Raw genomic sequence first — 26899 nt, forward strand, 5'->3', positions numbered from 1 at the left:
GAAAAAGTTTACAACACACCCTCATATATTGCACTAGAGATTTAAAACTGTAAAAGTCTGCTCTGATTTTTGCACTAGTCACTCCATTCCAGCTACCTTCTGGCTGGCTCTGCAGGGCATATATCAGTCAAAACCTGTCATTTATGGAACTCATGCATATTTGCTTTGCAATGCAGTTTATTTCTGAAAGCAGAACTTGGCCACTAAAATGACTTGGATTTTCTCAACTGCACACGAGCTATTTGGAGAGTGCACACAGAGCTACAGTCTTGTTACCAAGGATATGGCTGTTTGGCCAGTATGAGAAAGAATTACACTGTGATGATGTAGAGCATTCAGGGAAGATATTCTTATGTTACTGACAACTGGTCCTGTGCCACCAGCTCCTGCAAAAGAGATGTGCTCACCATGGAGAAGAGAAAAATGAGAGGGAAAAAATATTAAGTTCAATCAATTCCCATTATGCATTTCCTACTCTACTCTACACGGAATACAATTAATTTCTTCTTGAAGAAATGGAAAGACTGAAGAATTCTTTGAACTGATGTCAAAGTGAATGATAAAAAGATAGACTATGATAGCCCTTCTTACACTAAACAGAAGCAAGTGAGAAAAAAGGCTTACAGGGCAGACAGGAAACCGATTAAACACAACGGAAAATAAAAAGACCCATAATGTGAACAGTGAATAGTTCAATCTAGATATGGAATTCAGAAAAGATCCTAACACAAGAAAAGTCCTTTGCTACATTTTTCTCTGCAACCATATTTAGAACAGTCGCTGTGTCCAAGGTAATTCTCATCTCTGCAACCACGTTCTCTGCCTGGGTTCTTCTTTCCTTGTTTAACTTTGAGTAAACAAATGATTAGGGCACCAGCAACTCCAGTATTGAACAGCATAATGGATGACAACCAACATTGACCCTCATGAAGCAAACCTAAAATACTGCCCAGTCCTGCACATTATTTTAAAGTTAAGTTCCTTGCTTGGTTAAATGATTCCAAATGCTGTGAAACAAGTCCATCTTACTATACATGAAAAACTTGTGAAGATTATATCAGTTTATAAATCAAGATGATGGAACAAATTCAAATGTCTATATCAAGTTGCATAACATTCTTCCAATAACATATCCTCTGAAACAGTCTCACAGCAGAGAGGAATATTTGGTTCAGACACGACAGCTCTCTCAAGTGAAGCAAGAAGTTTGCAATTCCAGCTGCAACTAGGATGAAATAACTCAATAAATATTGGAAAAGAAGCATGAGAAGCTTTGAAAGAATATATTTCAGCATTATTATTAATAATATGGCATTATTTCTTCTTTCTTAAGTGGGTTCAGTGTAATGATCTGATCTTTGTGCCAAGAGTTTGTCGAATCAGTACAGTAAATACTGTAATCAAGTTTTTCACAAGTTGCACTTGGCCTGATTTTCTTTCAGCCTGCACTTTAACCCTTAGCCATCATCCTTTAAGGGTACTCATTGTTTTCTCACAATGAGACTTTCTGACTTCTGACTTTAACCTGGAATATCTCTTTGTTCTTTGGAAGCTGATCTAGTTAATGCGGTAATATTACAAAACTTCCATTCGCTGACCCAAGAATATTAGATACTAAAAACCATTCAGTATGAAAGAAATATCAAAATCATATAACTAGTCATTGAAATTATATGGGTTGGGAAGTTTGGCACCACAGATCTGACTAACATACTATCCTGTTCCCATTTCTCTTGTACTGACACACATTTCAAAGAAATAATGAAAATGCTTTTGATTTACATCCATACATAGTGAAGAGAAAAATTTGTGCAGCAAACTAGCTGCATCAATTAAAATATTTCTACCGTCAGGCCACACTCAAATAAGGTTTCAATTTGTATTCCCTTAAATATGAGATTACTGAAACCATGTTTGGCATCAAGAAATGCAGATCTGTCCAGAAAATACCATGCTGTTCCCCTGGCTGCTTGATTTATTTTTCATAAACAATATGCTGTATGCATCCAACATGGTTTGTATTCCACAAAATGCATCTCGAGCAACAAAATCTACAGTGTCGGCTCTGCAGGACGAGTTCTTCATTTAGACTTCAGCCCCATTAGCACAGCTCCACTGGCTCTCCAACACAGCATCTGTGCTCTTACACAAGAAGCAGAGAAGGGAGGGGGATTCCTCAGCTGCAGCAGTGAAAGCCAAAAGAGCCAGAACTGAAAGAAGGCAGTCCTTTCTGGTTTACTGCTTCCTTTCCCCTCAGTAGCACAGCACATATATAAAAGTTTGCCTTTGACCCAACTCCTCCCATGCTGCTGTAAGACCACACACCCTCGCCTGAAGCTTGTGGATAGAATCCCACTTCTGCCAAGGGATGGGGTGGCTACATACCAAAGTGAAAAAAAAAAAAGTTTTATAGCAAAGTGCTGCATTTGTTAGGCTCACATGCCTGGGAGAACATATGGCTCTTAATCCTTCATGTTTTTTTAAACTATTAGTGATATAGTTATTAAAATACTTAGTGGTCGCATCTGTAATTGAGATGAATTCCACTGAAGGCATAAACTGACCCGGTTATGTGAGCTGCTCTTACAGCAAACTCTCAGAGGCACTACCCAAAGAACATTCCTCATGCAAACTTGGGTTGATCAGCAACTGAATATTTGGTGACTGATACTCCAACTTCTGGTGTTTAACAGTCAGACACACATGACAGAACAACCAGGCACCTACACGTGTCTGTAGCTCCTTTTTTTCATTTTGTTTTGGGTTGTTTTTTTGTTACTAAGCACAGCACTGCTACTACAGATCATTGCAGCGACCGAGGGCTTAGGAAATGCTACGTCCTAGAAAAGAACTGGTAACAGGAAGAAAGCATCTTAGCCCAGAGCAAGCAACACATCACAGCAGCAACAGGTTAATCACACAGCCTGTGTTGAGTGAATCCAGTAAATCCATCTACACAGCACTCATGAGGACTGGGCTGGAAGAGTACGTGCCCTTCTGCAACCCCAGCAAGAGGCAAAGCCATGGACGGGCAGCAGGGAAGCATGGCTGAGGCTGCACCATACAAGAGGTGAAGAAGCTGAAAACAACCTGGCTGGTTTTGTCTCACTAGAAGGTTAAACCAGGCTCTTCTCAGAGATGTGTATACATGAAAAGGGCAAAAGTCAATGGACAGAAGTTTTTTAACACAGAAAAATCTTCGTTTTATGTAGGCAAAAAAGGTTTCACAAGAGCACCTTGGCACTGGAAAAGGCTGCCTAGAGAGACAAGATCCTTAATCAGCCTCATCTAACTTTGAGGTTAACCCTACTTAGGGCCAGGGGCTGAATGACAAAACCTCTTGGGATCCTTTCCAACCTAAATTATGCAGTGTCTACAAGAAGGTAGATATCTATCCTTCCCTAGAGGAAAAAGACCTTGTCTTTACATCTACCTCCCAATAACATTTATTTATTCAATACTGGATCTCATCTTAAAACCAACATATTAGAACACAAGTGCCTAAGATACAGATCAATGATTAAAGAATAATTCTAGGAAAAAACACTTCAAAACTTCCACTGTATTCTTCAATGTGTCAAGAGCCCCAGCTTCCTGCTAATGTTTGTGCAATAGGATTATCCAGGCTCTAGCAATTAGTCTATCAAAACAGAGCTCCTCTTTGATGTTAAGTACTTTAAGATCCCCATATGGAAGGCAAAAAAAGCTCAGCCCACTCTGCTAATGTAAAATGCTAGCTAGTGAGAGACTAGTGCACATTATTTTCTTAGCACTGTACTCCTCCTCTGTGGTTTCATTATGTGACATTTTCATTTATTCCAATATAAAGCTAGTTTCTGAGTATTCAGAGTTGTAACACACAGACACATTAATCACCAGCCTAATACATGTCCTGTGTAGTAGCTTTATTATCTTTTCAAAGCAGAGCTGTAAAAACAAAAAAACTGTGATCTTTTATGCTATCCTTTAATAAAGTTATTTTAAAATGCTATAAAAATGGTTTCAGTTTTTTTTTTCCAAGCTACAGCTTAATGCAACTAACTCTTGTACATCCAAAACAGTAAAGTCTGAATAAGTAGTTTTAAAAGTCCCTGCAGACTTGTAATCTAGCAAGAGCGAAGAACTCTAACCACTAGAGACAGAAATGGGAAGGAATCCTGAGTTTCAAGTTACAGAATATGCCTGTTCTTTTGTCATTCTGACTGGGCACCGCCTTGCAAAGTACTCTCACTTCTGTGATAAATTTTAAATGTCTATTCCTGTATGCCAATAGTTACATATTTAGAGCAAGGGTGGGCTGCATTTTTTTCCCCCCCTTTTTCTTCAGGCTCAGTATCAGCCTACTTCCTTAAATTAGTGAGTATTTTGCACTCACTGAGATTGTGTCCATGTAACACAGCCTTAGCAGACCTGTGTCCTCTTTCACGCAAGGCACGAAATGGACCAAGCAACCTGTCCTCTGCCAAGACAAACAGCAGGGCCTTGAATGCCACAGCACCCTGTCCTTCATGGAGGGAATGTGCTTCCAGCAATACAGGCTGACACCATTCCCTTCACTCCCTGCTCGTCCTTCTGCAGATGAATGAGGACTCACCCACACGTTTCTGGCTTTCAAAAATAACACTTTCCAAAGAAAGATCTGAAACTTCAATTCAGATCTGAATAAAGCCAACGCGTTATAAAAATCCGTCTCTGCAACATGAACAAATTGATGGCAGGCTTCAACATTGTCTGCTCATTACATGCCACTCTGGTCTCCTCCAGTGGTGGCAATGCACACTAACTGAGGAGAAAATAGTATCTTTCAGCTATGTGCAACTTTTACCCCTACGCCTTCAGGCAAGCCAACACCTCCGGGCAGAAATCTGCAAGAGCCATGCAATTCCCCTGGTGGGAAACACAGTTGCGATAATTGCATGAACTGAAGTCAGGCTTGAAAAAAAAAGCGTTCCTAAATAAATAAAGATGATTCATTGGCATAAACCCAGCACTGTTGCAACAGATTTTTACCAATCCAGCAGAAAAACCACTCCTCAAGCTCTGTGTGAAACAACCACCCACCCACTCCACATGTTGCAGGGTAGGGCTCTGGCCAGCACACTGGTGGGCTTTGTGTGGCTACTAACCTAAAGCAGGAGATGCTGCTGCCATTTTCTGGATGTTCTCAATATTTCTCAGCTTTTTTACCCCAGTGAAAACTATAATTAGTATGGTGAATCACAGAATAAAAGTTGCACCTCATCAAGTACAATTTTAAATCAATGGATCTCTCTCTCAATATCCCTAGGCTCAAGAAGTTTCCTTAAGAAGATTCAATAGGATACTACAGGCTGTTGTAGTAAGTTTGGGTTTGGGCACAACCAAGGTCTTCATGAAAAACTTAAGAAAGGTGAAAAACAGTTATATTCTTTCTCAGGGAAGACAAGGACACGCATTACTCTGAAGCAGTACAAGGCTCTTGGCCTGAATTAATAATTTGGAAGTATTTTGAGACAGATGTGATCAGCACCCCAACCACAGCCTGTGACCAAAGCCATCTCAGTGGTGGCCAAGTGGAGATGGTGGCTGTTTTCTTACAGTACTGCATTGCAAAAAGCAAGTGTTCCTTTGAAATCAGCTGAGGCTGTTAGGCATTCTCTGGAAAGAAGCAGTTTCATGTTATTGTCATTCATGAGGCAGATCCCCTATCCCACTTCACTCTTCCTTCCCTCTTTTTTTTTTCTTAATTTTTTTTTTTTTTAAGATCAGAACTATTCTGAACTTTTGTAAATGAAAACCATTTATCAAAACAAGGACGAAATTTAACTCATACTTTATTGGACCCTTTAATTGGAGGGAAAAAGATGAATTTGTTCACTTTTATTTTTACATCTGGTAAAAAGTATGGAATTCAGATATTCTGTGCCAAGTTTTGACGAGAAATGATTTTTTCACATCCAAGTAATAGATGACTAGGGAAATGGAGTGGCTTAAAATGCAAATGTGGGGATATTAATTATTGTTGTTATTGGGACATTTACAAGAATAGTGTGGCACTATTTTAGAACGAGTAATGTCTAATCTTTTAAAACTACTGTAACAAAAATAGAGCTAGAATAAAATCAAGCATTAAAATGTAAATTCCTATAATGTTTTAGTTTGTTTTGTCTGAAAATTTATTTGAAGTCTGGAAATGCCTAGTGCACATATTCAATATTTTATAACTTAATTTGTTCAACAAGAACGGCAGTATTTTAACAAGGTGAAACAATTTCATGATTAAAGCACTGCCTGCTTTATCAGTAGTAAAGAGCTCATGGAAAAATATCTAATCTTTATAAGGCAGAGACTCATAATTTAACTGCTGAGAACAAATGAAGAGTCTAATTCTTATTTTGCTGCTTTAGTGGTAGCATGTGGTGATAGCTAAGTATTAGCATAAGCCAGAACTTGCTCCCACTTTTCTTTCCAGGCATGTAACAAGTATCTGATGGCTATGCAAATTTCACCCAAAGCAAAGTTGTCCCAGCTGGCAAGCCATACATTAAAAGGTAAATTACACAAAGCTGAGGCCATCTGGACTAAAAAATTCTCCTGTCAATAGTATTTTAAGCTCGCCAATTCCACACAATGAAGGACAATATATTGCATATGTATTTGAGGTGTAGGCTTTTTACCAAGCAGTATTTAAAAAACCCCAGAAGTTAAAATATGAGAATGGACTACAAACTAATTTTGGTATTTTGCTGGAATGTAATTTTTAAAGCTTATATAGCTCAATTTTATCTGTATTATATACATACCATGCATTTTTAAGTTAATAAATGCCTATTTTCTCACAAATGGCAAGTCCAGAAGGCCAACAGATCCAACCTGTGACATAAATGCCAAGCAAAAAGAATTTGAAATTTGAAATAAGTCTACCAGCATCTGTGCTTTCACAAAGCTGCCAGCACTGCATGTAGACTTTTACTAGAAAGCAGCCCTTGACAGAGCACCTTGATAGTCTGGTTTCTTGTTTGGTTAAACCAGAATTTTAAAGCAGAAGACATGTAAGCAAATGAACAGCTGAGGGCAGAAAAACTAACCATGCCTTTCTGAACTACGGCAGAGTCATCACTTATGTTAGTGAAAATTTCTGCATTTAATTCACATTAAATTGCCCGTCTTGTCCAGTCTTGAAAAATTAATCTCTATGTTATATATTATGGAATTTAAAGTAACATCTGTGTCTTTGAAATTAAATTAACATAGTTCTATTTGATTAGCTTATTAACTGCAATTCTCAATATGCTGTAGGAACAGACACCAACTAGAGAGATGCAGCTGACACCACCACCTGTCTGATATAAAGTACTTTTTATCATAGACATGAAAGGATCTGTCAGCAGCCAGCCAAAGCATCAGACAGGTTAGGAAATGACACAGGGGCAGAAAAATGACTTGCTCAGACTGCAAAGCAGATAATTGATGGGATGGGGAACAGATCCTGTGCCTTTTGGCTCACAGCTTCATACCTTTGCTAATGACTTTCCCAAAAATCAAATGATGTAAGGAAAAAGCAGTATGTAACTTGCACTACTTTAACAGAGACAGTATTTGAGGAAAAATACATTTAAGTATTTTACATGCTACTGGGAGTATTTATTATTCATTCTCTAAATTCCACAGAAAACATTTCCCATTTAATCCTCATATAGATAAGAAGATCTGAAAGTGTATGTTCACACTTAGTCTCAAGGTTATAATGCATGAACAGAGGTAAAGAATGAATATGGCCCCCTTGTAGACTCCACTCTCACGGTTTTTTCCTATCGGGTGAGATCCTATGCTCCTCTTCATAGCAATGAATCCTTGATATTCTGTCACCACCTTTTAACCTACATGACACCTCTTAAATCACAAAACTTCTCACCACATCAAATATAAGTCATTAGCTCTGTCACTATTGTTTCAATGCACTGAGAAAGAGAAATGCTCTGAATTTACTCAGACAAAAATAAAACCACCACAGAAGCATAGTCTGAGTTGCACTGATTTAATCTTCACAGGAAATTGGGGGTTGGGGGGAAAGAAAAAAGAACACAAATGTGCAGTCAGGCAGCAGGAGCTACAAGGTACTGGTGGCCAGCTCTTACAGCTCTGAGCTGCTTTGGCTGAATTGCTCCTCAGGGATTACCTGGTTTTGTTCTCAAAGCTGCATCACAGACATAATAATGAAATGCTACTTTCTGTGAACTGTTGCTCTTATGGAAAAGCCCTGCCAGTGTGCTGTCTTTCTCTATGTACAGTTTTTAGGAAAGTAAATGCTAATGTAATTATCTAGCCAAGCCTTCAGCATCTGTCGCTTGAAAACTGGGGTTATAGTTCAGATACTGTGGACTAATTGTTGAAAGTTAGCAGAAAACTTTGGCTACAAAGGAACTTGGCACACAAACAGAACTTGAAGACCCACTGTTCAATAACATTTGTCCATTCAGATATTGCTGTCTCTCATGGCTCCCAAGGATCCCAAGGCACATAGACAGCCCCCATGGAGCCCACAGCTCCACAGACTTTGCTTGCCTTGCCTGCAACACACAGTATCATCAGGAAGACAGGTGCCAAAGAGACATAACAGGAAGATTTAATTTGGGAGGTTTCTTAGGTATCTGGCTGGTAGTTCTTATTCTAAGTTCCTTCTAAAACTTTTTCTACCTTGCACTACTCTTTACAGCTTCCACTGATCCAAAGCCAGTATTACAGCAAGGCACTTAATTTCTCATAGATATTTACTGAATTGGCCAAGGACAAAACAGCAATTCTGTTAAGTACTGTGAGAAATATCAGAGTGCCAAACACAAGGCCATAGGGAGTTTTCCACTAGATGATATGGACAGAAGACAAATTGCCTTTGACCGGCAGAAGTAATGGAAACCTGCCTCCTCTAAACTCTTATGTACCAAGGCCACTCCAGTGCTGCACTGCCAGACAACATTTAGCACCTGAGGCCTTTCCCTCAGTACCCAGAGCATTAATTTGGGTCTTTCTTGCCAACAACTTACTAGATGAAGATTAGATTAATTTATCTAATTTTTAAGACCTCCACCCTACTGCTAAGCTTAGTAAAAAATGGCCAGCAGGTTCCACAACTCTGCCTGGCAGGAAGCATGGCGGAATTTCAGAAACCAGGCTTCCTATATATGTCTTGGGAGATTGCTTTTTATTTATCATTAGATTTTTTTTTTTTTGCCAAATATATTTCCACACTGCTATTTAACCCAAAGTTCAGCAACTTCAAGTGCTATCTGATTTATTTCAGCATTGCTGACAGAGAAATAAAAAGGGATCTGTTTGTTAGTGGTATTACCTCCAAAGAATGATACCAAGTCCTATTCAAACGTGGATCCATCAAACTTCTCCTGTGACACAGTGCTTACACGGGAGAGCTGCAAGCACCATATCAGCAAGTATCTTGTGATGATTAGCAAACAAAGCTTTTAAGTGACCCCCCAGCAGCCAGATGACTATTTAGCAGAGACAATTAAAAGTAGAAGGCTTTCCTTTTACATCTACTCATCAGGATGCAGAAATAAACCTTCAACAACCCTTCTCTAACTGTTAAAATGAGATACTGGCCCCCACCCATCACACTGAAGAACCTGTCCTGGACTCAGTTGGTGTATTGTGTCCCTTGAATTCTCCTTTCTTGATATGTTTCAGTCATCCCGTAACTAAGCTGACCCAGGTTTTTACTCCCCTCAAATTCTTCTATCACACAATTAAACTTTTCCCCTTGTATTTCCCTGACTGAAAGACATCCTCCATGAAACTCCTATGTTTGTATCCACAAGGTGAAGCATCCTCACTTTTGCTAGTTGGCCCTTTCTTGTCCTCTCTTCCCTGTCAACAAAAGACCCACCCTGTATGCACTTGTCACTTGTACTGCAGCTCAGTAATGACCAAGCGGGAGTTTCTCAAGTGTGATGGGAGATCCTGCCTACATCTGCCTTTCTCCTTTGTGCTTTTGGGAGTACAAAGTTTCTTGCTTTTTGTCTCCTTCCTACTTGATGGCACTGTCCAACCACTTACTACACTTGACTTTTTACATCACTTGACATGGGCCTCATTCCCTTTCACTGAAGTTAGAGTAAGCAACAACCAACTTTTACTGAAGTCACCAGTAGTGTGAAGTTACTGAAGGCTGAAACCATATGAAACCAATACATTTCTTGTGGTTCTTTCAATGCACAGTAAGTGAGCACAGATTGGCTGCAAATTCAACCCAGACTCAGAAACCTCAGCAAATGTTCCTGTGAACTTGATCCAGCCTTCAGGTTTGTTTCATCCAGTTTCAGGTTTCATCGTGAAAGTTTTACTCTGCCCTACACGCTGCCCCAATAAACCATGCCTCAAATGAAATAAGGACATCAGCAAAAATGAAAAACTCGTCAGATAGCGATGTTTTAGTTTTATACCATATGTAAGAACATGCATTGACAAGCAGTATGTATACAATTACTGCTCTTGCAAATCAAAAATTGTTCATGGTAATGGACTTCTACTTTAGTACAATTTCTGCCAAGAAACTATTTTCAAGAAATGTGGATGGAATACCTCTGTGCCATAGTTCTTCTCTTTACCCATCACAATAATATACTAAGAAACTAAGCCTTTTCATCACAACCTGTGCACAAAACCTCCAGCATGCTTTTGAGACATTCAGGATGTGAAATAATGAAGTCCAAACTTCACTGAAGCAGTATATTCTGCCTGCATTTACCATCACTGAGGCAGCAAGGGAAAGAAAAAATAATAATGAGGAAACTGAACATCTTTTATGGATCACATGAATACAAAGCCAAAATACATGTAATTGCCTAGCTCATTGAACACACCACATATTTTCCTATAAAGCTTATAATACTGGCAATGCTTCCTCACTTCTCAATCATATTAAACCAATAATTAAAATGAAAAAAAAAAAAAGCCTAGACTTACAATACCTTTGGGAGGGCATGTAGATTGTAATTTTATACTGCATTTCATGTAAGCAGAATTAAAAAAAATTCTTAGTCTGAAATTAAAGCACAATCCATGTTACATTAAGTTTTGGGAATGATTTAATTCCTGTTAAAGATATTGTTAAAGAAAAACATATTAATAATTTTAAATCAGGTAGGAAGATAGTCAACTCTGATCTGTCACAAGCAACTAAGTCACTCCTCATTTATACACATGGGATTTGTAGAAATATTCAATTAGAAACTGTGACAGGTAGTTTCCTATAACAGATTTTGAGCCAATGTAGTAGTTAAGGGCTCTTACTGGACTGCACCTAAGTCTAAAGCAAAATCCCTACTAACTGAAAGGGATGCAGGTTGGTTTCCAGCAGCGCAGTGGTGCTGTCTACAATCCCCAGCCTAGCTGGGCTGAGTTACACTGAGTTACACTCTTCTAACTGAGCCAGATGGGTGAAATCAAAACTACCAGCAGCATTAAAACATATGATGCAAATGAACAATTATGTGCACAGGACCTTAGGTGCCAACAAATGAGATTGCACTTTATGGAGTGTGAAAGAAATATTAGAAGTTCTTTACCTACTGATTGCATGTTTCTCTTACTAGCATGAAGAAGAGTACATTCATTTTATATAACTGCACTACTGGTTTCTACAAACCTTTTCCCAGCTTTCTGCATTAAATGGCAAAAAACAACAGCAACAACAAAGGACAACCTCTAAGAGAGTTATGACTAAGTACTAAGTGGAAGAGAAATTAGTAGAAAATTATTAAAGAAATAAGGCAATAGACTTTACATAGGAAAATTATTGGGAACAGGAAATCTAAGTACTCCCCTGCGTGTTCTTGAAAGCCCCCGCAAAATGTCATTTTTCACTATATTTTGCAGATTATGAGAATTACATTTAGCAAGAGGTATTTTCCTAATTATTTTAAATGGTAAGACACTTGGTTTTCTTTTTATTAAAGAGCTGCTACATGGTGCTGGGTGCAAATTCAGGGCATTTCTACAGTCTCAGCATTGGTAACAAGTAGTATTTCTGTAGTCGGTCAGATCCCAAAGATCACATTAAAAGCATAAGCTCAAAGTCCTCGTGCTGGAAATATTCAAACCAGGCTTTTATACCCATGCTCTGTGGTCAAAAAGTCAGCATCAGCCCTGCTAATCCTCTGCATGGAGGACAGGAACTGTTCAGCTACCTCTTGCAAACAGCATTGCCTGACTAACCTGGTTTAAATTGCTTCACAACTTTTCCTAAGTACTGACCTTTTAGAAATGGCAGGTGAGCAAATGAACTAAGAAACAGTAGAGCGGGAAGTTGCACATAAATGCTTCGACCCACTTTGAACAGGGATGTTTTGGGCTAGGTTTTTTAACACTTTATTAAGCACATTTCACATTGGAAGCTACTGCAGGGAAGGAAACTGCTTTCAAATACTCAAGTTTTGTTGAATTTACTTTACATTGTGTGTAGCAGCAATGGAACTTACTACCACAAATTGTTGCCACCACCACAGAAGCTATAGGTGAACTGGATGTTAAGAGGAATGGTCCTGCTATTCACACTATAAAAGCAAGTAATAAATCCAGTCTATTCCCAGCTCAAGTTCTTGGGAAAGGTTTGTTCAAGGCACCTGGTCAATCCTGAGCACTGATGGTGGCAGATATGAAATGTTACTTATATGCAGCTCTGGAACAAGTCACCTTTTTTGCACCTCCATCCAGAATCCACAACCCACAACTACACCCCTCTCTGTTACGGTGTCTTGCTCATACATTAAAAAGCTACTCTAATTAGAAATTATAAGATATGAAACACTCATCCAAGGCAAACCCACAGCAATTCCTCAAAAAATCAAGGACACATCAGCAGTGAATACCCCTGCAGCCCATCTACACCTGCAGATGGAATTATTGCTGTAATAACTTCCATCTCTGCCTGTATTTTCATATACCACTTGGGGAAATACTTGTGCCTGATTTAAAGAAACCAACAAAACTCCACAAACAAACCCCCAACACTGACAATGAAAGAAAACCTTTCTCAGTTCTCTGAAAAATTGGAACAAGAAATCTAGTGTCTGCAAAATGGTATTGCTTCAGGGAAACCAAGACTCAGAAAGTACTAAATCAGCCTGACTAATTGCACTATAACTGAGCCAAATTAATTAAATAAAGCCTCCCTTTAATAGCATTTGTTTGCTGAGCCAAGCAAAGCCTTTTGAGTGTTTCAGGTCACCACAATCCAACATAAGTTACTTAAACAATGTGTAATATGTAACATACACAACTATTGTTTCAGTGCATTGAATTAGACTTTAGACTTTCAGAGGTCAAAGACATGCAACTGTCCACCTCTATTCACAAACATATTCAACAGTACCTCAGAAAAAACCCATGTATTTGCACCAGTTTCAGGGTTTTACTTCTGCTTTGTCATGCAAGTTCTCACTTTTACAGCCTTGTAAACTGTGTTCACTGTTTGAGTTCTGGACAAGATGTTTCAGAAAAAATCCAAGGGCAAGATCAGAGCAATCCCTTCTCTGTTTTTACATTCATAACAAAAATTCAGGAATCCCTATGGTTTTACCTATTGTCTCTACACTGTTAAAAATTATTTTCTGATTACATGATACCATACTATCTTGGCAAAATTAGGTAGATAACAAAAATCACAGATGATGTGCCAGGGCTTCCTCCTCTTAGCACTTGGCAAGTTTAGGAGAACAGCCCCAAAGGAAAACCAAAACCCAAAGGAACCTTTTCTTCTTTCTTCTGTTTTCACCATCTTAAAAGTTCCTTTACTACATAATACCTACTCACAATCAGTGCAGTCCAGCTTCAGTAATTCCTTATCATAATATATATCCTCATTGCTCTCTTTCATGCTAAAGTTTTGTATCCACCAGTTGCTTTCAGATGGCTTCAGTTTTGACCTTCATTTTGTTCTAGCACAAAGCCTAGTCAGGATTCCAGTGCACAACACAGGTTCCTTTCAGCTCTCTACTGAAGACTGTGCTTAATGACTGCTTTAACCTGTGCTATTCCAGTCAGAGACCTAAGAGAACCATCTTTCAAAAGCATTTTACTGGTGGACTCCAAAATTTCCCTGCTGGCCTGCTAAATGCACCCTTGGCCTCAATAAGAGAAGAAACCAACTCTGTCAAACTCTCCACCTGGTCTCCATTTCTCGGGACACTGGAGTATTATGGAGGAAGTGGTGGGATAAGGAATGTATCTTTGCAGGATATAAAATTTTCTCTCTGGCTCAGAATCAAATTGAGAGGTCAACCCAACCGCAAACGTATTTAATGAAAATTAAGGCTGAGAGTAACACTTTGGAGGAGGTTTCATGTAGCGGAAGATGACATCAATGTTCTTTCCTCACGAGCCAAGTTCTCTAAGCTCTAAGAGTATTCTCTCATCTGCACTTAATCTCTAGTCTAGGCTACAGGCTGTCCTAAAGCATGACTTGGACAGCCTTGGCATGCAACCTCCAAACTGTGGTCCTACTTTCATTGCCTGTGACAATGTACAAACTTTGTGCTGTGACTCTGTTTGCTCCGTGGCTTTATGTTTCTAGGCCCCATCCCTAGCAAGACTTTGCAAATTACATGCAAGAGCCCTTACCTGGATGTGTTACATGCAAAAATGAGAATGAAGGAGAAGAGAGGAAAACATCAAGCGTCTTTAGACACCTTAGGAATTATGGATATGGTTTGTTGCATTGTAATAAATTAGTGGGATATTCACTCCTGGAATGAATCTAAGAATACACAATATGCTCACACAACTAAAAGCTAACATAGGAAAAACAAAGTAATTCAATAATTTGCATTTTGAATGACCAAATTTATTTGAAAATTTGATTTTAAGTCTTTCTGTAGATTAATCCTCTGTGTGCTTTTTTGCAACAAATCAAAGTAGGCAGTTTTACAATGAAATGTTGTTACTTTTTAAAAATCAGTGAAATTATACAAAGAAGCACAACTACTTTTGTACACAAGGTCAGTGATAAGTACATTTTATGTTCATAAAAAAATCAGGTCACAGTCAATGAAAATTACCAGCAGCTGGTCTGGGCTGCCTTGGGATTCCAGGGACAGCAAGTTTACCAATCTGCAAGTCATCACATGTAGGTAAGATTGTCATGACAAGCTTTTAGCAAAACACTGGACAGCATGAACCTTTCCTAAGAAGTTATCTATTCAGTCTGCAATTTTCTCCTGTGCATGTAATGTTTTGTTGCTAGTGATTTAAAGAAAATAAACGTACCAGTATAGGAGGTAACTAGCTGTATATGTCAGCCATTTTTCTAAATGGTAGAGACAGGAAGAACAGCCACTCCTTTCAGCCATTTTAACTCAGATTGTGCTTGAAAAGAAAACTAATCACAATTGTAAAATTTTTGCTTATCCTTCACTCGTAAACCAAAGCACAATAGTTTCTCCAAGTTCTTATTTCTGCAGAGGATCTGAAACTGGGCACATTAATGTGTTTTCCAAATAGCTCTGCAAATATGTTAATTAACTGCAATATAAAGAATGAACATATGTTATTACTAGAGTCTAGTAAGAATTAGGACCTTTTTGTGGTATGACACAGAAATAGATACTGAGAGGCTTATTAGCCCACATAGCTGACAGCAAAACATCTCAGTAAGGTTTTTTGTGCTGCCAATACACACTTGTTCTGAAAACGTTACTACTGCTTAGGATCAAAATTAAACATCCCAGAAATTACATGCCCTCCTTTTTAAAGCAAGAGACAATAAAGCATTTCTCCTTCCCCTTTGCTAAATGCAGTGACTTGTGCAAGAGACCTATGCAGAAAGCTGAGAATTGAAACAGAACTGGCCAAGACAAAAAACAGTGCCAGGAAGACAAGATGGTTTTTTCATCAGTTTTGGCATGCCACGTTGACAAAGGATGAAGAAATACCAATATAGGCAAGAATCCTGAAAATCTTGAGGACTTATACTGACTTACTCAATTACACAGAGGTGTGCACACATTCACTTGCAAAAAAGGATGCTGACTTGGCAATGCTTCTTTCACTTGAGATTCATGAGATGGAAAAGAAAAGAGAAGGAAAAATCCTGAGTCTTGCACAGAAAAATTACAGTAAGAAAGCTAATTCCCTCTCAATTAAAAAAAAAATCAATCCCATAACTAAGACACATTCTTTCAGTGTCCTATGTTCAAATTCACCACGTAATTTTAATTCAAGGCATGGCATTAAGGGTTTTCCTTAAAGTGCCAATCTGCTTTTTGATCTTTACTGCTGACATGAAATAGAAGAGCTGTACATCATATAAATCTTCAGCTTTGCTTAGCTTGAAACTGGTAAAGAGAGAAAGAGAAAACAAAGCCATCTGCATAAATCCTTCCAAACCAAAAGGCATTCCCCTTACCCTAACTATCATTCATTTCTGCACATCTTGTTTGAATTATCATCTGAAGTTTGTCTTGTTCCATCTCCAGAACAAGTCAAATAGCAGAGCATAAAGATATGGCTACATGAATAAAACCATATGATCTACTTGGTCACCGTTAACTTAAAAATAGGCTTACACAGAAAAATACTATCTGGCAATTGACATGTTACTTTGATCCTTTTCTTTCTGTCTCCTGTCACATGCATTCAATCCAGCAGCTACTGGAAGCATTGGCATGCACCTTCAATGTGATGAGAAGCAACAATCCAAGGGAATCACTGCACTTTTACAATGTTGGGATATTCAATTCAAATGAGACAGTATCATGTTACAGGAAGGAAAAGTGAAATTTTAAGACAAAGACGAAGAACTGTGGTACTAGGCACTATAAAATGTAGCAAGTCTCAAAAGGTGATACAGCAATACTTCAACAGATTCACAGGCTCATATGTTCTCCTGCGGAAAAAAACTCATCTACAATAGAATTCCTGAAATGGAAAAGTCTCCCTTGTCTCTACCCTTCTGTTTCTATATCATGACATGAGATTTAAGACAGTATATGCTATACCAAAAAAAGTTAGGATGGATCTTAGTTATACCTTTAAAAAAATTACTTTTTACTCATTCAGAAAAATCAAATAAACTATTTTGAGATTTAAAAAAATAAATTTAAGGGGTTTTATATATTTATTGGTATCATGTCTCAATCTGTTATGTACCATCAATGATACAATTTCAAAGTGGAAATATCGTGCCTGAATTAATTAGAAAGACTTGAAGCTTGATCTACTGCTCATCAGGTAAATGATGCAGGGAATAGTTATTTCAGAGAAAGATGCTCACCCTTTCAGCATTATTTCACTTTCCATATGCCTTCTGCAAAAGTATTTTTTATGATGACAAGCAAGGAGAAACAAACATATTTCCCTCCACGCTCTTGACTTTCATTCCGCAGTGTGCCCCAGCAGCCATTACAGTGATGGTACACAGGCATCAGAAGGCAAGGAAGGGAAATGCCAGGAAAAGAAGCTACATCCTACCCGAAACTGATCAAAAGTCTCAGCATTAAAACACTCTTAGGGAATCAAAGGGGAGAACATGGAATTGTCTTCCACAAATTACTCAAGCAACGTACCACTTGTGCTCTTAGAAAGAAAGGAAGCAATAAGATTTTCACTGCTGCTGAGAAAATCGTTGATAGAGCACTTTGGTGGCACATCCAGCCATGGGCTATGACCTCCAAGAGGCTACAGTCTTTCATAGGCTTCTTGTGCAACTACTGCTCATAGTTTACCCCAGGAAAATCTCTCAGGGCTGAATCACAGGAAAGATGCAATGTGTTGCATGTCACATGGTTTGGATGCTCTGCTAAGAAACTGATGCCTAAGGATTTTTAGCTTTTTCATATATTTGTAGCTTTATAGATTTTTAATACATAGTTGTATAGTTTTTAACACTTTCTCAGCCTTTCTCACATTTTAGAACAATAGATAACTGTTTCTAACACATTCTTTAAATTCTGTTTAGTTTTATGCTCAAGAAGAGAATTTCTAACATGGACATTTTGTTTTACATCAGCAGCTGAGAGACATAACAAGATACAGGGCAAGGAACCCCTCGAGCAACTCCAAGGGGCAGCCCCAAGGATGGACTGCTGGGGCAACTGGTCCCTTATTGGTTGTACCTGCTAGATATAATAATTAATTAACCTTATAAAAAACATAGAAATCCTCTGCTATGTGTGCACATTCCTGTATTTTGTGCACCTGAAAGCTTTCATTAAAGAATAGCTATTTAGATTACCACTTCATTATTATTTGCAAAAGCTTTTCTTGTGATTCCAGGCAATAAAACCCCACAGATGTAGTCAAAGTACATTGCCTCAAATGCAAAACCAGCCTTCTTGTTACTGCGTTAGTAACATAGTGCACACTAAACAGAACATTACCTAAAATTTTGCCACTTTTCAAAATAATTTTCAAATAATCATTAGATTCTACAGTGTTGGCTGTTTCTTTTACTCCTGGAAAAAAACAGGCAATAGCAGTAGAACCTTACTAAAATAACTGGGTATGGTTATTTCTTACTCTTTCTTTCTTTACTGAAATAGCGAGCTGAACAAGATATAGGGAGAGTGCAGTGGCCAGAACTTTACATGCAATTAATTTCTTTCACAAATGTATATAGTCACAGAAATTACTGATTTTGCTTCTCATGGTATTAAAAAAAGGAGGCGAAGTAAGAAAACTTTGTCTTGAGAAGTCAATGACAGGTGAAATAAAAGGGAAGTGGGGGGAGATGAGATGCCTGAAGCCTGTAGGAATTTACAATGGTAACAGTGAGGCAAAATCTTGCTAGTTAAAAATAAAATCTCAAAGGAGGAGCGAAAATGTTAGATTGGTTCAGAGATGTGCAAGGATAATCTTGGGCTCTTCGTCTAAGAATGCCATGCAATTTTGATCACAGGTTTCATTTGTGCTCCCAGTTGTGCATGAGAATGCAATTTATAGACCTTGAACAGTCTCATTCAACAGACTGCCCAGAGGCAACACTGAAAATGTTCTCACCAGCGTGCTCTAACTGCTTGCAGGATTGATGCTTAAAACATATTTTATTATATAACCCTTCTTCTATGACCTCAATTATGAATAGAAAAACCACTATTAAAAAGAACCTTGGGTTAAAATAATTAAAGTATTTTGCTAGATTTTAAAAGATTACAACAGTCTTTATTTTCAACAATTCCCTAATATAGCCATTATGCAATTTGAAGTAGAAACAGCATACAATTATGACTGCTTAGTTTCAGTTGTAGGTGGATACTAGTTTTCTTTTTTCCCCATCTGGATTAAACTTTTTAAAACAAAGCAATTACTGTATTTAAGAAAAATGTATTTAATGGAAATTGTAATAAATACAGAATTGTTCTTTTTATGGTATATGTTTCCAATAATACATGTTACTATGGTACTTCCCACCCTTCATAATCAAGGTGAAAGGAATTTACTCCAATAATTTATCCTTTCTTCCTATTTCTGATACTTCCAATCTAAAAACTGAAAATACCTCCATTAAAACTTAATTGTAAAGAATTTTCCTTCACTAAATTGGGAATAAAAGATTTTCTACTATAAATATTTTTTAATATGACTTTTTCAGACAAAGGAATTATTTGTATGCCTCTGTTGTCTTCTCACTTGTGCTACTAATATTGGTATCTTTGTTTTGCTGTTTTCTAAAAAGCCTGAACAGCTGCTTTCCTCATTAACATAACCAGCAACATATTAAAGAAATGTTCAAATATGAGAACACTGAGAAGTCTCTCTCCATTAGACTGCACCAGTCTAAAAGCCTTGGCTGTATGCTGCAATGCCAGGTAACAGAGAGAGCCATCACCTCTAAAGACCCAGACCACTCAGAGGCACAAACAATGCTGTGCAGGTTCCAATAAACTCCAAGCAAAATTCATAGTCATGTTTATTAACTTCAAGCTATAAACCCTGCATTTAAGTACCAGTATAAGCAATATTAATCACTGTGGCTAACTACTGCATTTCAATGCAATAGAAAATATAAATGTGTCTTGTCCCACCTACAAAGGAAATGCCTCTAGAAAGTACTGGAGGATGTTGGCACAAGTGCTCATTTGCCACTACTCCTGACAGATCACAGCCAGTACTCCATTCTTGTAGTAGCACCACTGAACTCCTTGCAGACAAACCTCTCCTGTATTTATAGGACGGAAACAGATTAACTGCATCTGCTTTGGCTGCAGTGTGTCTTTTATTGATTCCAATTCTGACTTCTAAGAAACCAAAGCAGAAGAAAGCAGGGAATAGCCATCAATACTGGGGACTGCACTAAGGCTACACTAAACTTTGTCTGAGAAAGGGATTTGTGGCAATTCAGTCAGTGTCTGATGGAAGTGTTTGATGTAGCAGTAACAAACCATTATGACCCATAATTTATATTTTGTCCACCCGTTTTAAAAGGAATGTTATCTGTCTACATGAGGATCACACACTATGGAAGCAGCATCTGTGTGTAGTTACTGAAAGCTGTAATGGCAGTAAATCTCCAGCAGAGAAAGAGTTGGAGCCTTACAGATTTAGACATCCACAATCTGAGGATCGTTTCAGAACTTCAGAGCTCAAACAGTATTGCCAAAATAATATGCCTGAGAAAATAACCAGGGATAGAAGGGAAATGGAAACAAGAGTATGTTTCAAGTTGTAAACAGAGACTCCAGTACCCTTCCCTCTCTACTATCTGTTTTACTGATACTTTATCCTCCCAGCTATCAAGCCAGACAAACCAGATTTATGTTTTGTTTTAGCTCATAATAGCCACCATACAACAGGGCAATGGGCAGAGCATAAAGCACACCCATTTAATCTTTCTACCACAACATATATTTAGTGTACATCTTATCATGCAATTTTGGCAGTCCCTGAGAATCAGCTGTCCCTATTTTCCCAGGCTCCACGAGACCGTATGGCCCACACAGAACATATTGAATATACAAACTTGCAGAGGAAGATTGTTTTAAGGTCTGTAACTCACAGCAGGAACTGAGCTAAGTTCAGTTCCACTTGGAAGCCATAAAAGCATGGGTTTAAAAAAAGTGCAGCAGTATCTGGTGTTTGATATCTAACAGTATGCAACATGTTTATGACATGTATTAGGCTACAAAATCTGAGTTCATAGCCTGGGACAACAAAGCAGAACTCAGCTCTGGCATATGTAGTGGGAAATAGAAAGGCATGTCTCATACTGTAATGGATATTGCTGCTCCCTCAAGAGCTTGAGTTGCATAGAGCAGGTGGTTCAATGAAAGATACTAGCACTTTGGAAAAAATTAAAATACAACTAAAAGAGGAACTAAATAGCAGGTGGTTCAAGCACAAGTCAATTCAGGTTCAGTTTCACTATACAAACAACACAGTTCGGTTCTCCAGAATTACTTTTTCTAAAATGACAGGGTAAGAAAGTTTGGACAAAATATGTGGCAACTAAAACTATCTCAGTCACACAGAACTCTGGTTAAAGGGTACTAAAATAATGAAATCTAGACGAGTTATTACTTTCAAACTACTTTAAAAATAGTCTGATTCTAAACTGGATGATCAATTCCCACAGTCTTAAAACAAGTCCCATGGTCAAGTATGTGGTCTTAAAACAGCTTTTCTCTAATTAAAAAAAAACCAACCAAACCCAAAACCTTTCCCCTGTCTCACATTAAGTAAAATAACCACAGAAGCAAAAAGAGAAAACACCCAAGTATATGATGGAAAGAGGGAAACATACCAACATGCACAACAGCATACCAAGCCTACATATTGGAAAAAAAAGTTTTATACATTAAATGAGATCAGCAGAACTAAGTGTTAGAAAGGGTCATGGCTAATTTCAAAATATGCTTTAGGAGTCGGACTGTCTCCAGGAAGAACAAGAGTTACTTGCCAAGTAGGAAATCATGTCAATACTGGCTATTCTTAATCATAGTCTCATGTAGTGGAGAAAATGTAGTCATTTCACCAAGTGAACAGCACTTCTTACTTCCATGCCTCAAAGTATTCTGCCCCCACACACCCACTGACACTTTTTTGCTACAGCAAACATAAAAAGTCAAGCAGTGGATTATGTGTTTTTAAAAGTTTGCTGGTTTTTGCTTTTGTTTCATTTTTTCCCATTGTTATAATGAAATAGAATGATAAAGAAAAAATTTGTGTGACCCATGAGAGTTTGAATCAATTCAGTCCATGCCAAACTGAATCTTGGGTTAATCTTCCAAGCTTTCAGGATTATGAGCTTGTATCTTATCCTCTAGACAGCAAAAATAAAAAAGCAAACTGGTCTTCTATGCATAAAAAGTAATAATCCATGCCGGAGTACCCTGGAGGTTTCAGTACCACCATCAGTCAATAACTGAAAAGCTGGGGCTCTGTTACTTAGAAAAGTACTTTAAAAATGATTTAATTTCTTAATTGCTTTCAAGTTTTAGGTTATACAGGGCTGGTAAGCAAGATTTTTCAAGATATATATATTGCGGTTGAATAACTTCTGAAGTTCTGTAAAAAATCTGCTCACAGACAATTATCAGATAGAGCTTTTTTCAATCATAAGTGAAATCATTCTGTACTCACTTGTGTGAAGTACAATAAAATAGAAAACTAAGCCAAGAAAAATTATCTTGTTTGTCATGAGATTTCACTAAAGCATCAAAAGCTAAAACCTCTTTCCTAAGTATTTGAGCAGTACAGCTGAAGTGCTGCATGTGCCCTATGCAAAAGTCATTAAAAATTTAAATTTTAATTCAACTGCTTTTCCAAAACAGGTGCTATGATAGTGTCATATCCCATGATGCAAAACAGTGCATGCCATTTTGGCAGAATATATATTGTGCAAACCAAAATCAGTTATACCTGAAAAATAACCACACTTACCTGTTAATGTAACTTAGGGCAACATAGGTTGGCTGCTGAAGTTCTTGTTTTTCTAATACACGTGGGTCTGTATCTGGAATAAAGAAATACATACACAAAATTGAGCTTTGAGCATTTACACTGCAATTAGGGGATTGAATGGTGCAAAGTAACCTAAGTGGACACAAGAGATACAAAACAGCTCAACCCAGTTTGGCCGTAGTGTAGATTTAGCACAGCTCCATCACTTGCTCATTCATTCATAAACACAGCACTGCATTACTTTACGCAAGAATTTGAAACATCAACAGTGATGTAATTTCCAACTGTCACACAAGCTTTCACAATCCCCCTCATAAATACTAGTTTTCACTGCTTTCCATGATTTATAGCACTAAATGGCTCAAGCTTGCTTCTTTTTTAATGTAGCTATTTTAGCATTTTAAGATGTTCCAAGACTGATTAGATCTCTTCTGTTGGGTCTTGAAACTTTTCTTCTGCATCCCTGAGTTTTGTTCTCTCCCTTCTCTACAGCTTATTTTCTGAAGCTCTGAATCAGAAAAGTCATACAAAAATGCTCTTGAAGCAAAATGCTTGCCAAGCAGAGCACTGCCCACCAAAAGCCCGAAGCAAACATCCGAATTCCCTCAAGTGCTAACTTTCTCACTCAATTGAAAAAATATGTTTTCAATCACTGTCTCCATTGTCCTTTGCAGCTAAGTTGTGCTTTTATCTAACAAAGGAGCTTTGGTTTGAATTTTTGAAACCAAAGCCAAGGGAGTATGTTCATAGTTTAGACAGCATTCTTATACCAAAACCCAGGGTTATACTGAAGTTTCAATATAACTTAAAAGTTTCAAATACAGCTTTGCCCTGCAAAGTTGACAGGTACCTTTAGGAGTGGAGTATAAGTTGTCTTCAAAAGTTCCCAAGGGAAAGCGTGCATCCTGCCTGTGTGGATTACTATAGTCATTAACATCACATTTTATGCCCTACTTGAAAAGCAATTCTGTGTATAACTTCTGCATTTTAACTATCAAGAATAAAAACTGCCTTTACCAAATGGCTCCCCACAGCACTGCTGCTATCCATCTTTTATTTCTCAGAAGCATCTACTTTGTGTTTGGTGAGGGGGGAAGGGTGTGGGGCATTCCAAGCAAATCCCATATTTTGGACTGTTCTTGCCTCCTTCCAGACATTTTAGGTATTGTTAATGTTTAAAAACTCATTATCTTGATAAGCACATTAGTTTGACTTGATCAGTCGCTTTTGGTGTTTTTTGTGGGGTTTAAAACATGATACAATTATTTCAAAATCTGTCTGTGCTGCTGTGTCTTAAGGAAGATTTTTAACTGAACTGAATGGGGACCGTGCTTGAGGGTTGGTGCATCTGTCACACCACTGCTGAATAATGTCTTTATTCAAAGAGAAGGGAATCCCCTGTCTGCCTCACAAAGCTCAGGCTGATCCTAATCCTAATCCTTGTCTTTACACTTGCTCCTGCACAGTTTAGGCTGTAGGATTTGCTAACATGCCTTTATCAATATATCCCTGAAGTGATAAATAACTCTATGAAAGTTCAGTGAAGAGGGATAAAAGTACAAGTGCCAATCCAATCAGCAAACCCAAGCCTGTTGTTCTTAAGAGGAAAAGATCTTGCTGGTGCCTGGGGAAATTCTGCAATAATTGCCAGCACATCACACTCCTTATAAAGCTCACCAAAGACAGCAAAGCATCAGTGGTTTCCCATGCTGTCTAATTCACTTTTCTGAGGAAGTTAGGTTCACACAGCATACACAGATCTTTTACTTGCCTTTGTTTCTATAAAACCCACCATCATTTAGCAGGCCAAGCACACAACTACTGCCATGGCGAGCTCTCTTATATTTACACCGTGGTGGTGCAAGGCCTGCCACGGAACTGTCTCGATGCAGAATTCTGCAGGGCATTAATGCCAGCCAGAACTATCTGAGAACTGCTGTGATGCCCACAGAGGCTACCTGGAACAGAAGCTGGACAGAGGTTAAGGAATAAAGTAGCTATTTATTGAAAGGCCTTTAAAAGATACATCCTGGGCAGTACAGGAGCCTGGCCATGGCTACACCCAAGATGGTTGACCAGTCATGAGTTTTCACACTTTTATAATTTCTGGTCCATTTACATATTGGGTTTAATTGTCCAATTACACCTTCAGGTTATGAAGCCACATCCTCCCAGATTGCTCTCCTCAATCTCCTCAGTCTCCTCAATCTGCTGGTTTTACATTTTGGGCCTGAAGCTGCAATGGTGCCCTTGGTTCTTGGGCTGGAAAAGGTTTGTTTTGTCTTACAACTGTTTTATCTGTGAAGAGAACTTGCTAACACTTTATATGAAGTTCAGAGTCACACACTAAGGCAGTACAGAATCTGAAAAATGTGAAAGCTAAAATGTAAGGCATCAACTGCAACCCAAGTTCAGGCATCTGTGGTTAAATAACTATGTCCTTGCAAAGCCAGTTCTTAAATGGGATTAACCTCCACCTATAAACAACAGTTTCTGTGATTGAAGGAGACAAAATTGGGGCTGGTTTACATCAGAGTGCTGCACATTATCTGTGGGAGGGGACAAGGAAAGGCTCTAATGGAGAGTCTGCCACCCTTCCCACAGCTTGCCAGCAGCTCCCCGTAACACCAGCTGAAGATGAAAATACAAAGACAAAAACCAAAAGCCCCATAAATTTTGTGGGAGTGTGTTATCAAAGCAGAGAGCAATTTGCCTGCTGGCACCTGGAGAAAGCAGACTCCTGTCGCTCAGTAGGTGCTGCCTGTCACATGAGGAACACAATGCAGATTCTATTCAATCTATCCCTTCCCCCTCTATGTATCAGACTTCACACGTTTTTTAAGTCAATTATGCTGCTTATACCAATTCCACAAAATAATCCAAGCCATGGTAAAAAAATCTTGTATGAATTTAGCAGTTAGAATGCTTGACACATTTTTATTCCTCTTGCAACCAGGTGCTGGGTTGCCAGTCATGAGAATGCTGCATTCACTTTTGCACCGCAGCAGGGGCTACATTGTTAACAGCCACAAAAAGATCAGAACCATCTCAAACTTGATAAAAACCCTATCAGTAGTTAGCACTTTCTTTTTCTTTCTTTCTTTTTTTTTTTTCAAGGAATAGCATGTACAGCTACAGTGGGATTAAGCAGCAGGATTCCATGATGCTGAACCTTCAAGCCTGACTTCCAGCACTCTGCTTTTCTCATGTCTAAGCGCGTTCATACAGACAATATCAATGTTTTCTAATACCACAAATGCTGCCCAGAGCATATCTTTGAAACATGCTGCCCCACTGACCAGGAGATTATGCATCAACCAATGTTCTCACTTAATCTGACTCAGAAATGAGAAGCAAGGGAGACAAAAATCTGTGGTCAATCTCACAAAAATGGCCCTGTATAATGTTCCATGTTTAGTCAATGCTTCTTCAAACTCACACAGACTGGTCAAAGTCAGCCAAATGTAGCCTAAATAGTTTCCAAACAGACACCTATAATGGTTTAAACACTCACAAGTGACAAATTTGATCTTGAAAATATTTAAGCAATATAACTTAGGGCTGATCTGAGTTCCCTTTCTTGTAAGAAAAATATCCAGCATAAACACAAAAAGTCCAGAACTTGAGGGGACTGTTGATTAACATTACTTTAACTAGCTACCCTCACTTCTTGCAAACATCCACGTAAGAGAGACAGAATTACTTGGTAATCTGCAGGATTAGACCCTTCCAATTTCTCACATCCACAACCTGCTTCATACTGGACAACTAGACAAGTAGTATGAGCATATAATTAAGCTGAGAGACCACAAATTGCACTGAGCCATCTTTGAACTGTTCACACAAAGCCAGGCATTTTCTGTGGAGTATGTTCTAACAAAATAAATCACTGACTACTGAAGCATGCTGTGATTACTAAATCACCTCACTACACAGAAATATCTTGCAGCCTGAAAGCACTGCAAAATCCTGACCTGGCAAAGTATTTTAAAGAGAGCAAATAATAAACAAA

At 38.3% G+C, this 26899-nt stretch overlaps 1 protein-coding gene across 3 annotated transcripts in view; it reads right to left on the bottom strand.

Annotated features, from left to right (window-relative positions):
• Positions 1–26899, bottom strand: part of JAZF1 (JAZF zinc finger 1) — a 187160-nt gene that overhangs the window by 62290 nt on the left and 97971 nt on the right. Inside the window, exons 1-2 of one of the 3 annotated variants that reach the window (XM_064413084.1) lie at positions 24680–24820; positions 22867–22939 (exon numbers count right to left, since the gene is read on the bottom strand). In XM_064413084.1, coding sequence (XP_064269154.1) covers positions 22867–22939; positions 24680–24794 — 188 coding nt within the window. In that variant the 5' untranslated portion in view covers positions 24795–24820. Of the gene's footprint in view, positions 1–22866; positions 22940–24658; positions 24821–26899 lie in introns of those variants that run through there. The other 2 variants (XM_064413072.1, XM_064413080.1) reach the window with 2 other exon arrangements.

This window comes from Passer domesticus, chromosome 1 (assembly GCF_036417665.1).
Source record: "Passer domesticus isolate bPasDom1 chromosome 1, bPasDom1.hap1, whole genome shotgun sequence".
Classification (NCBI taxonomy): Eukaryota; Metazoa; Chordata; class Aves; order Passeriformes; family Passeridae; genus Passer; species Passer domesticus.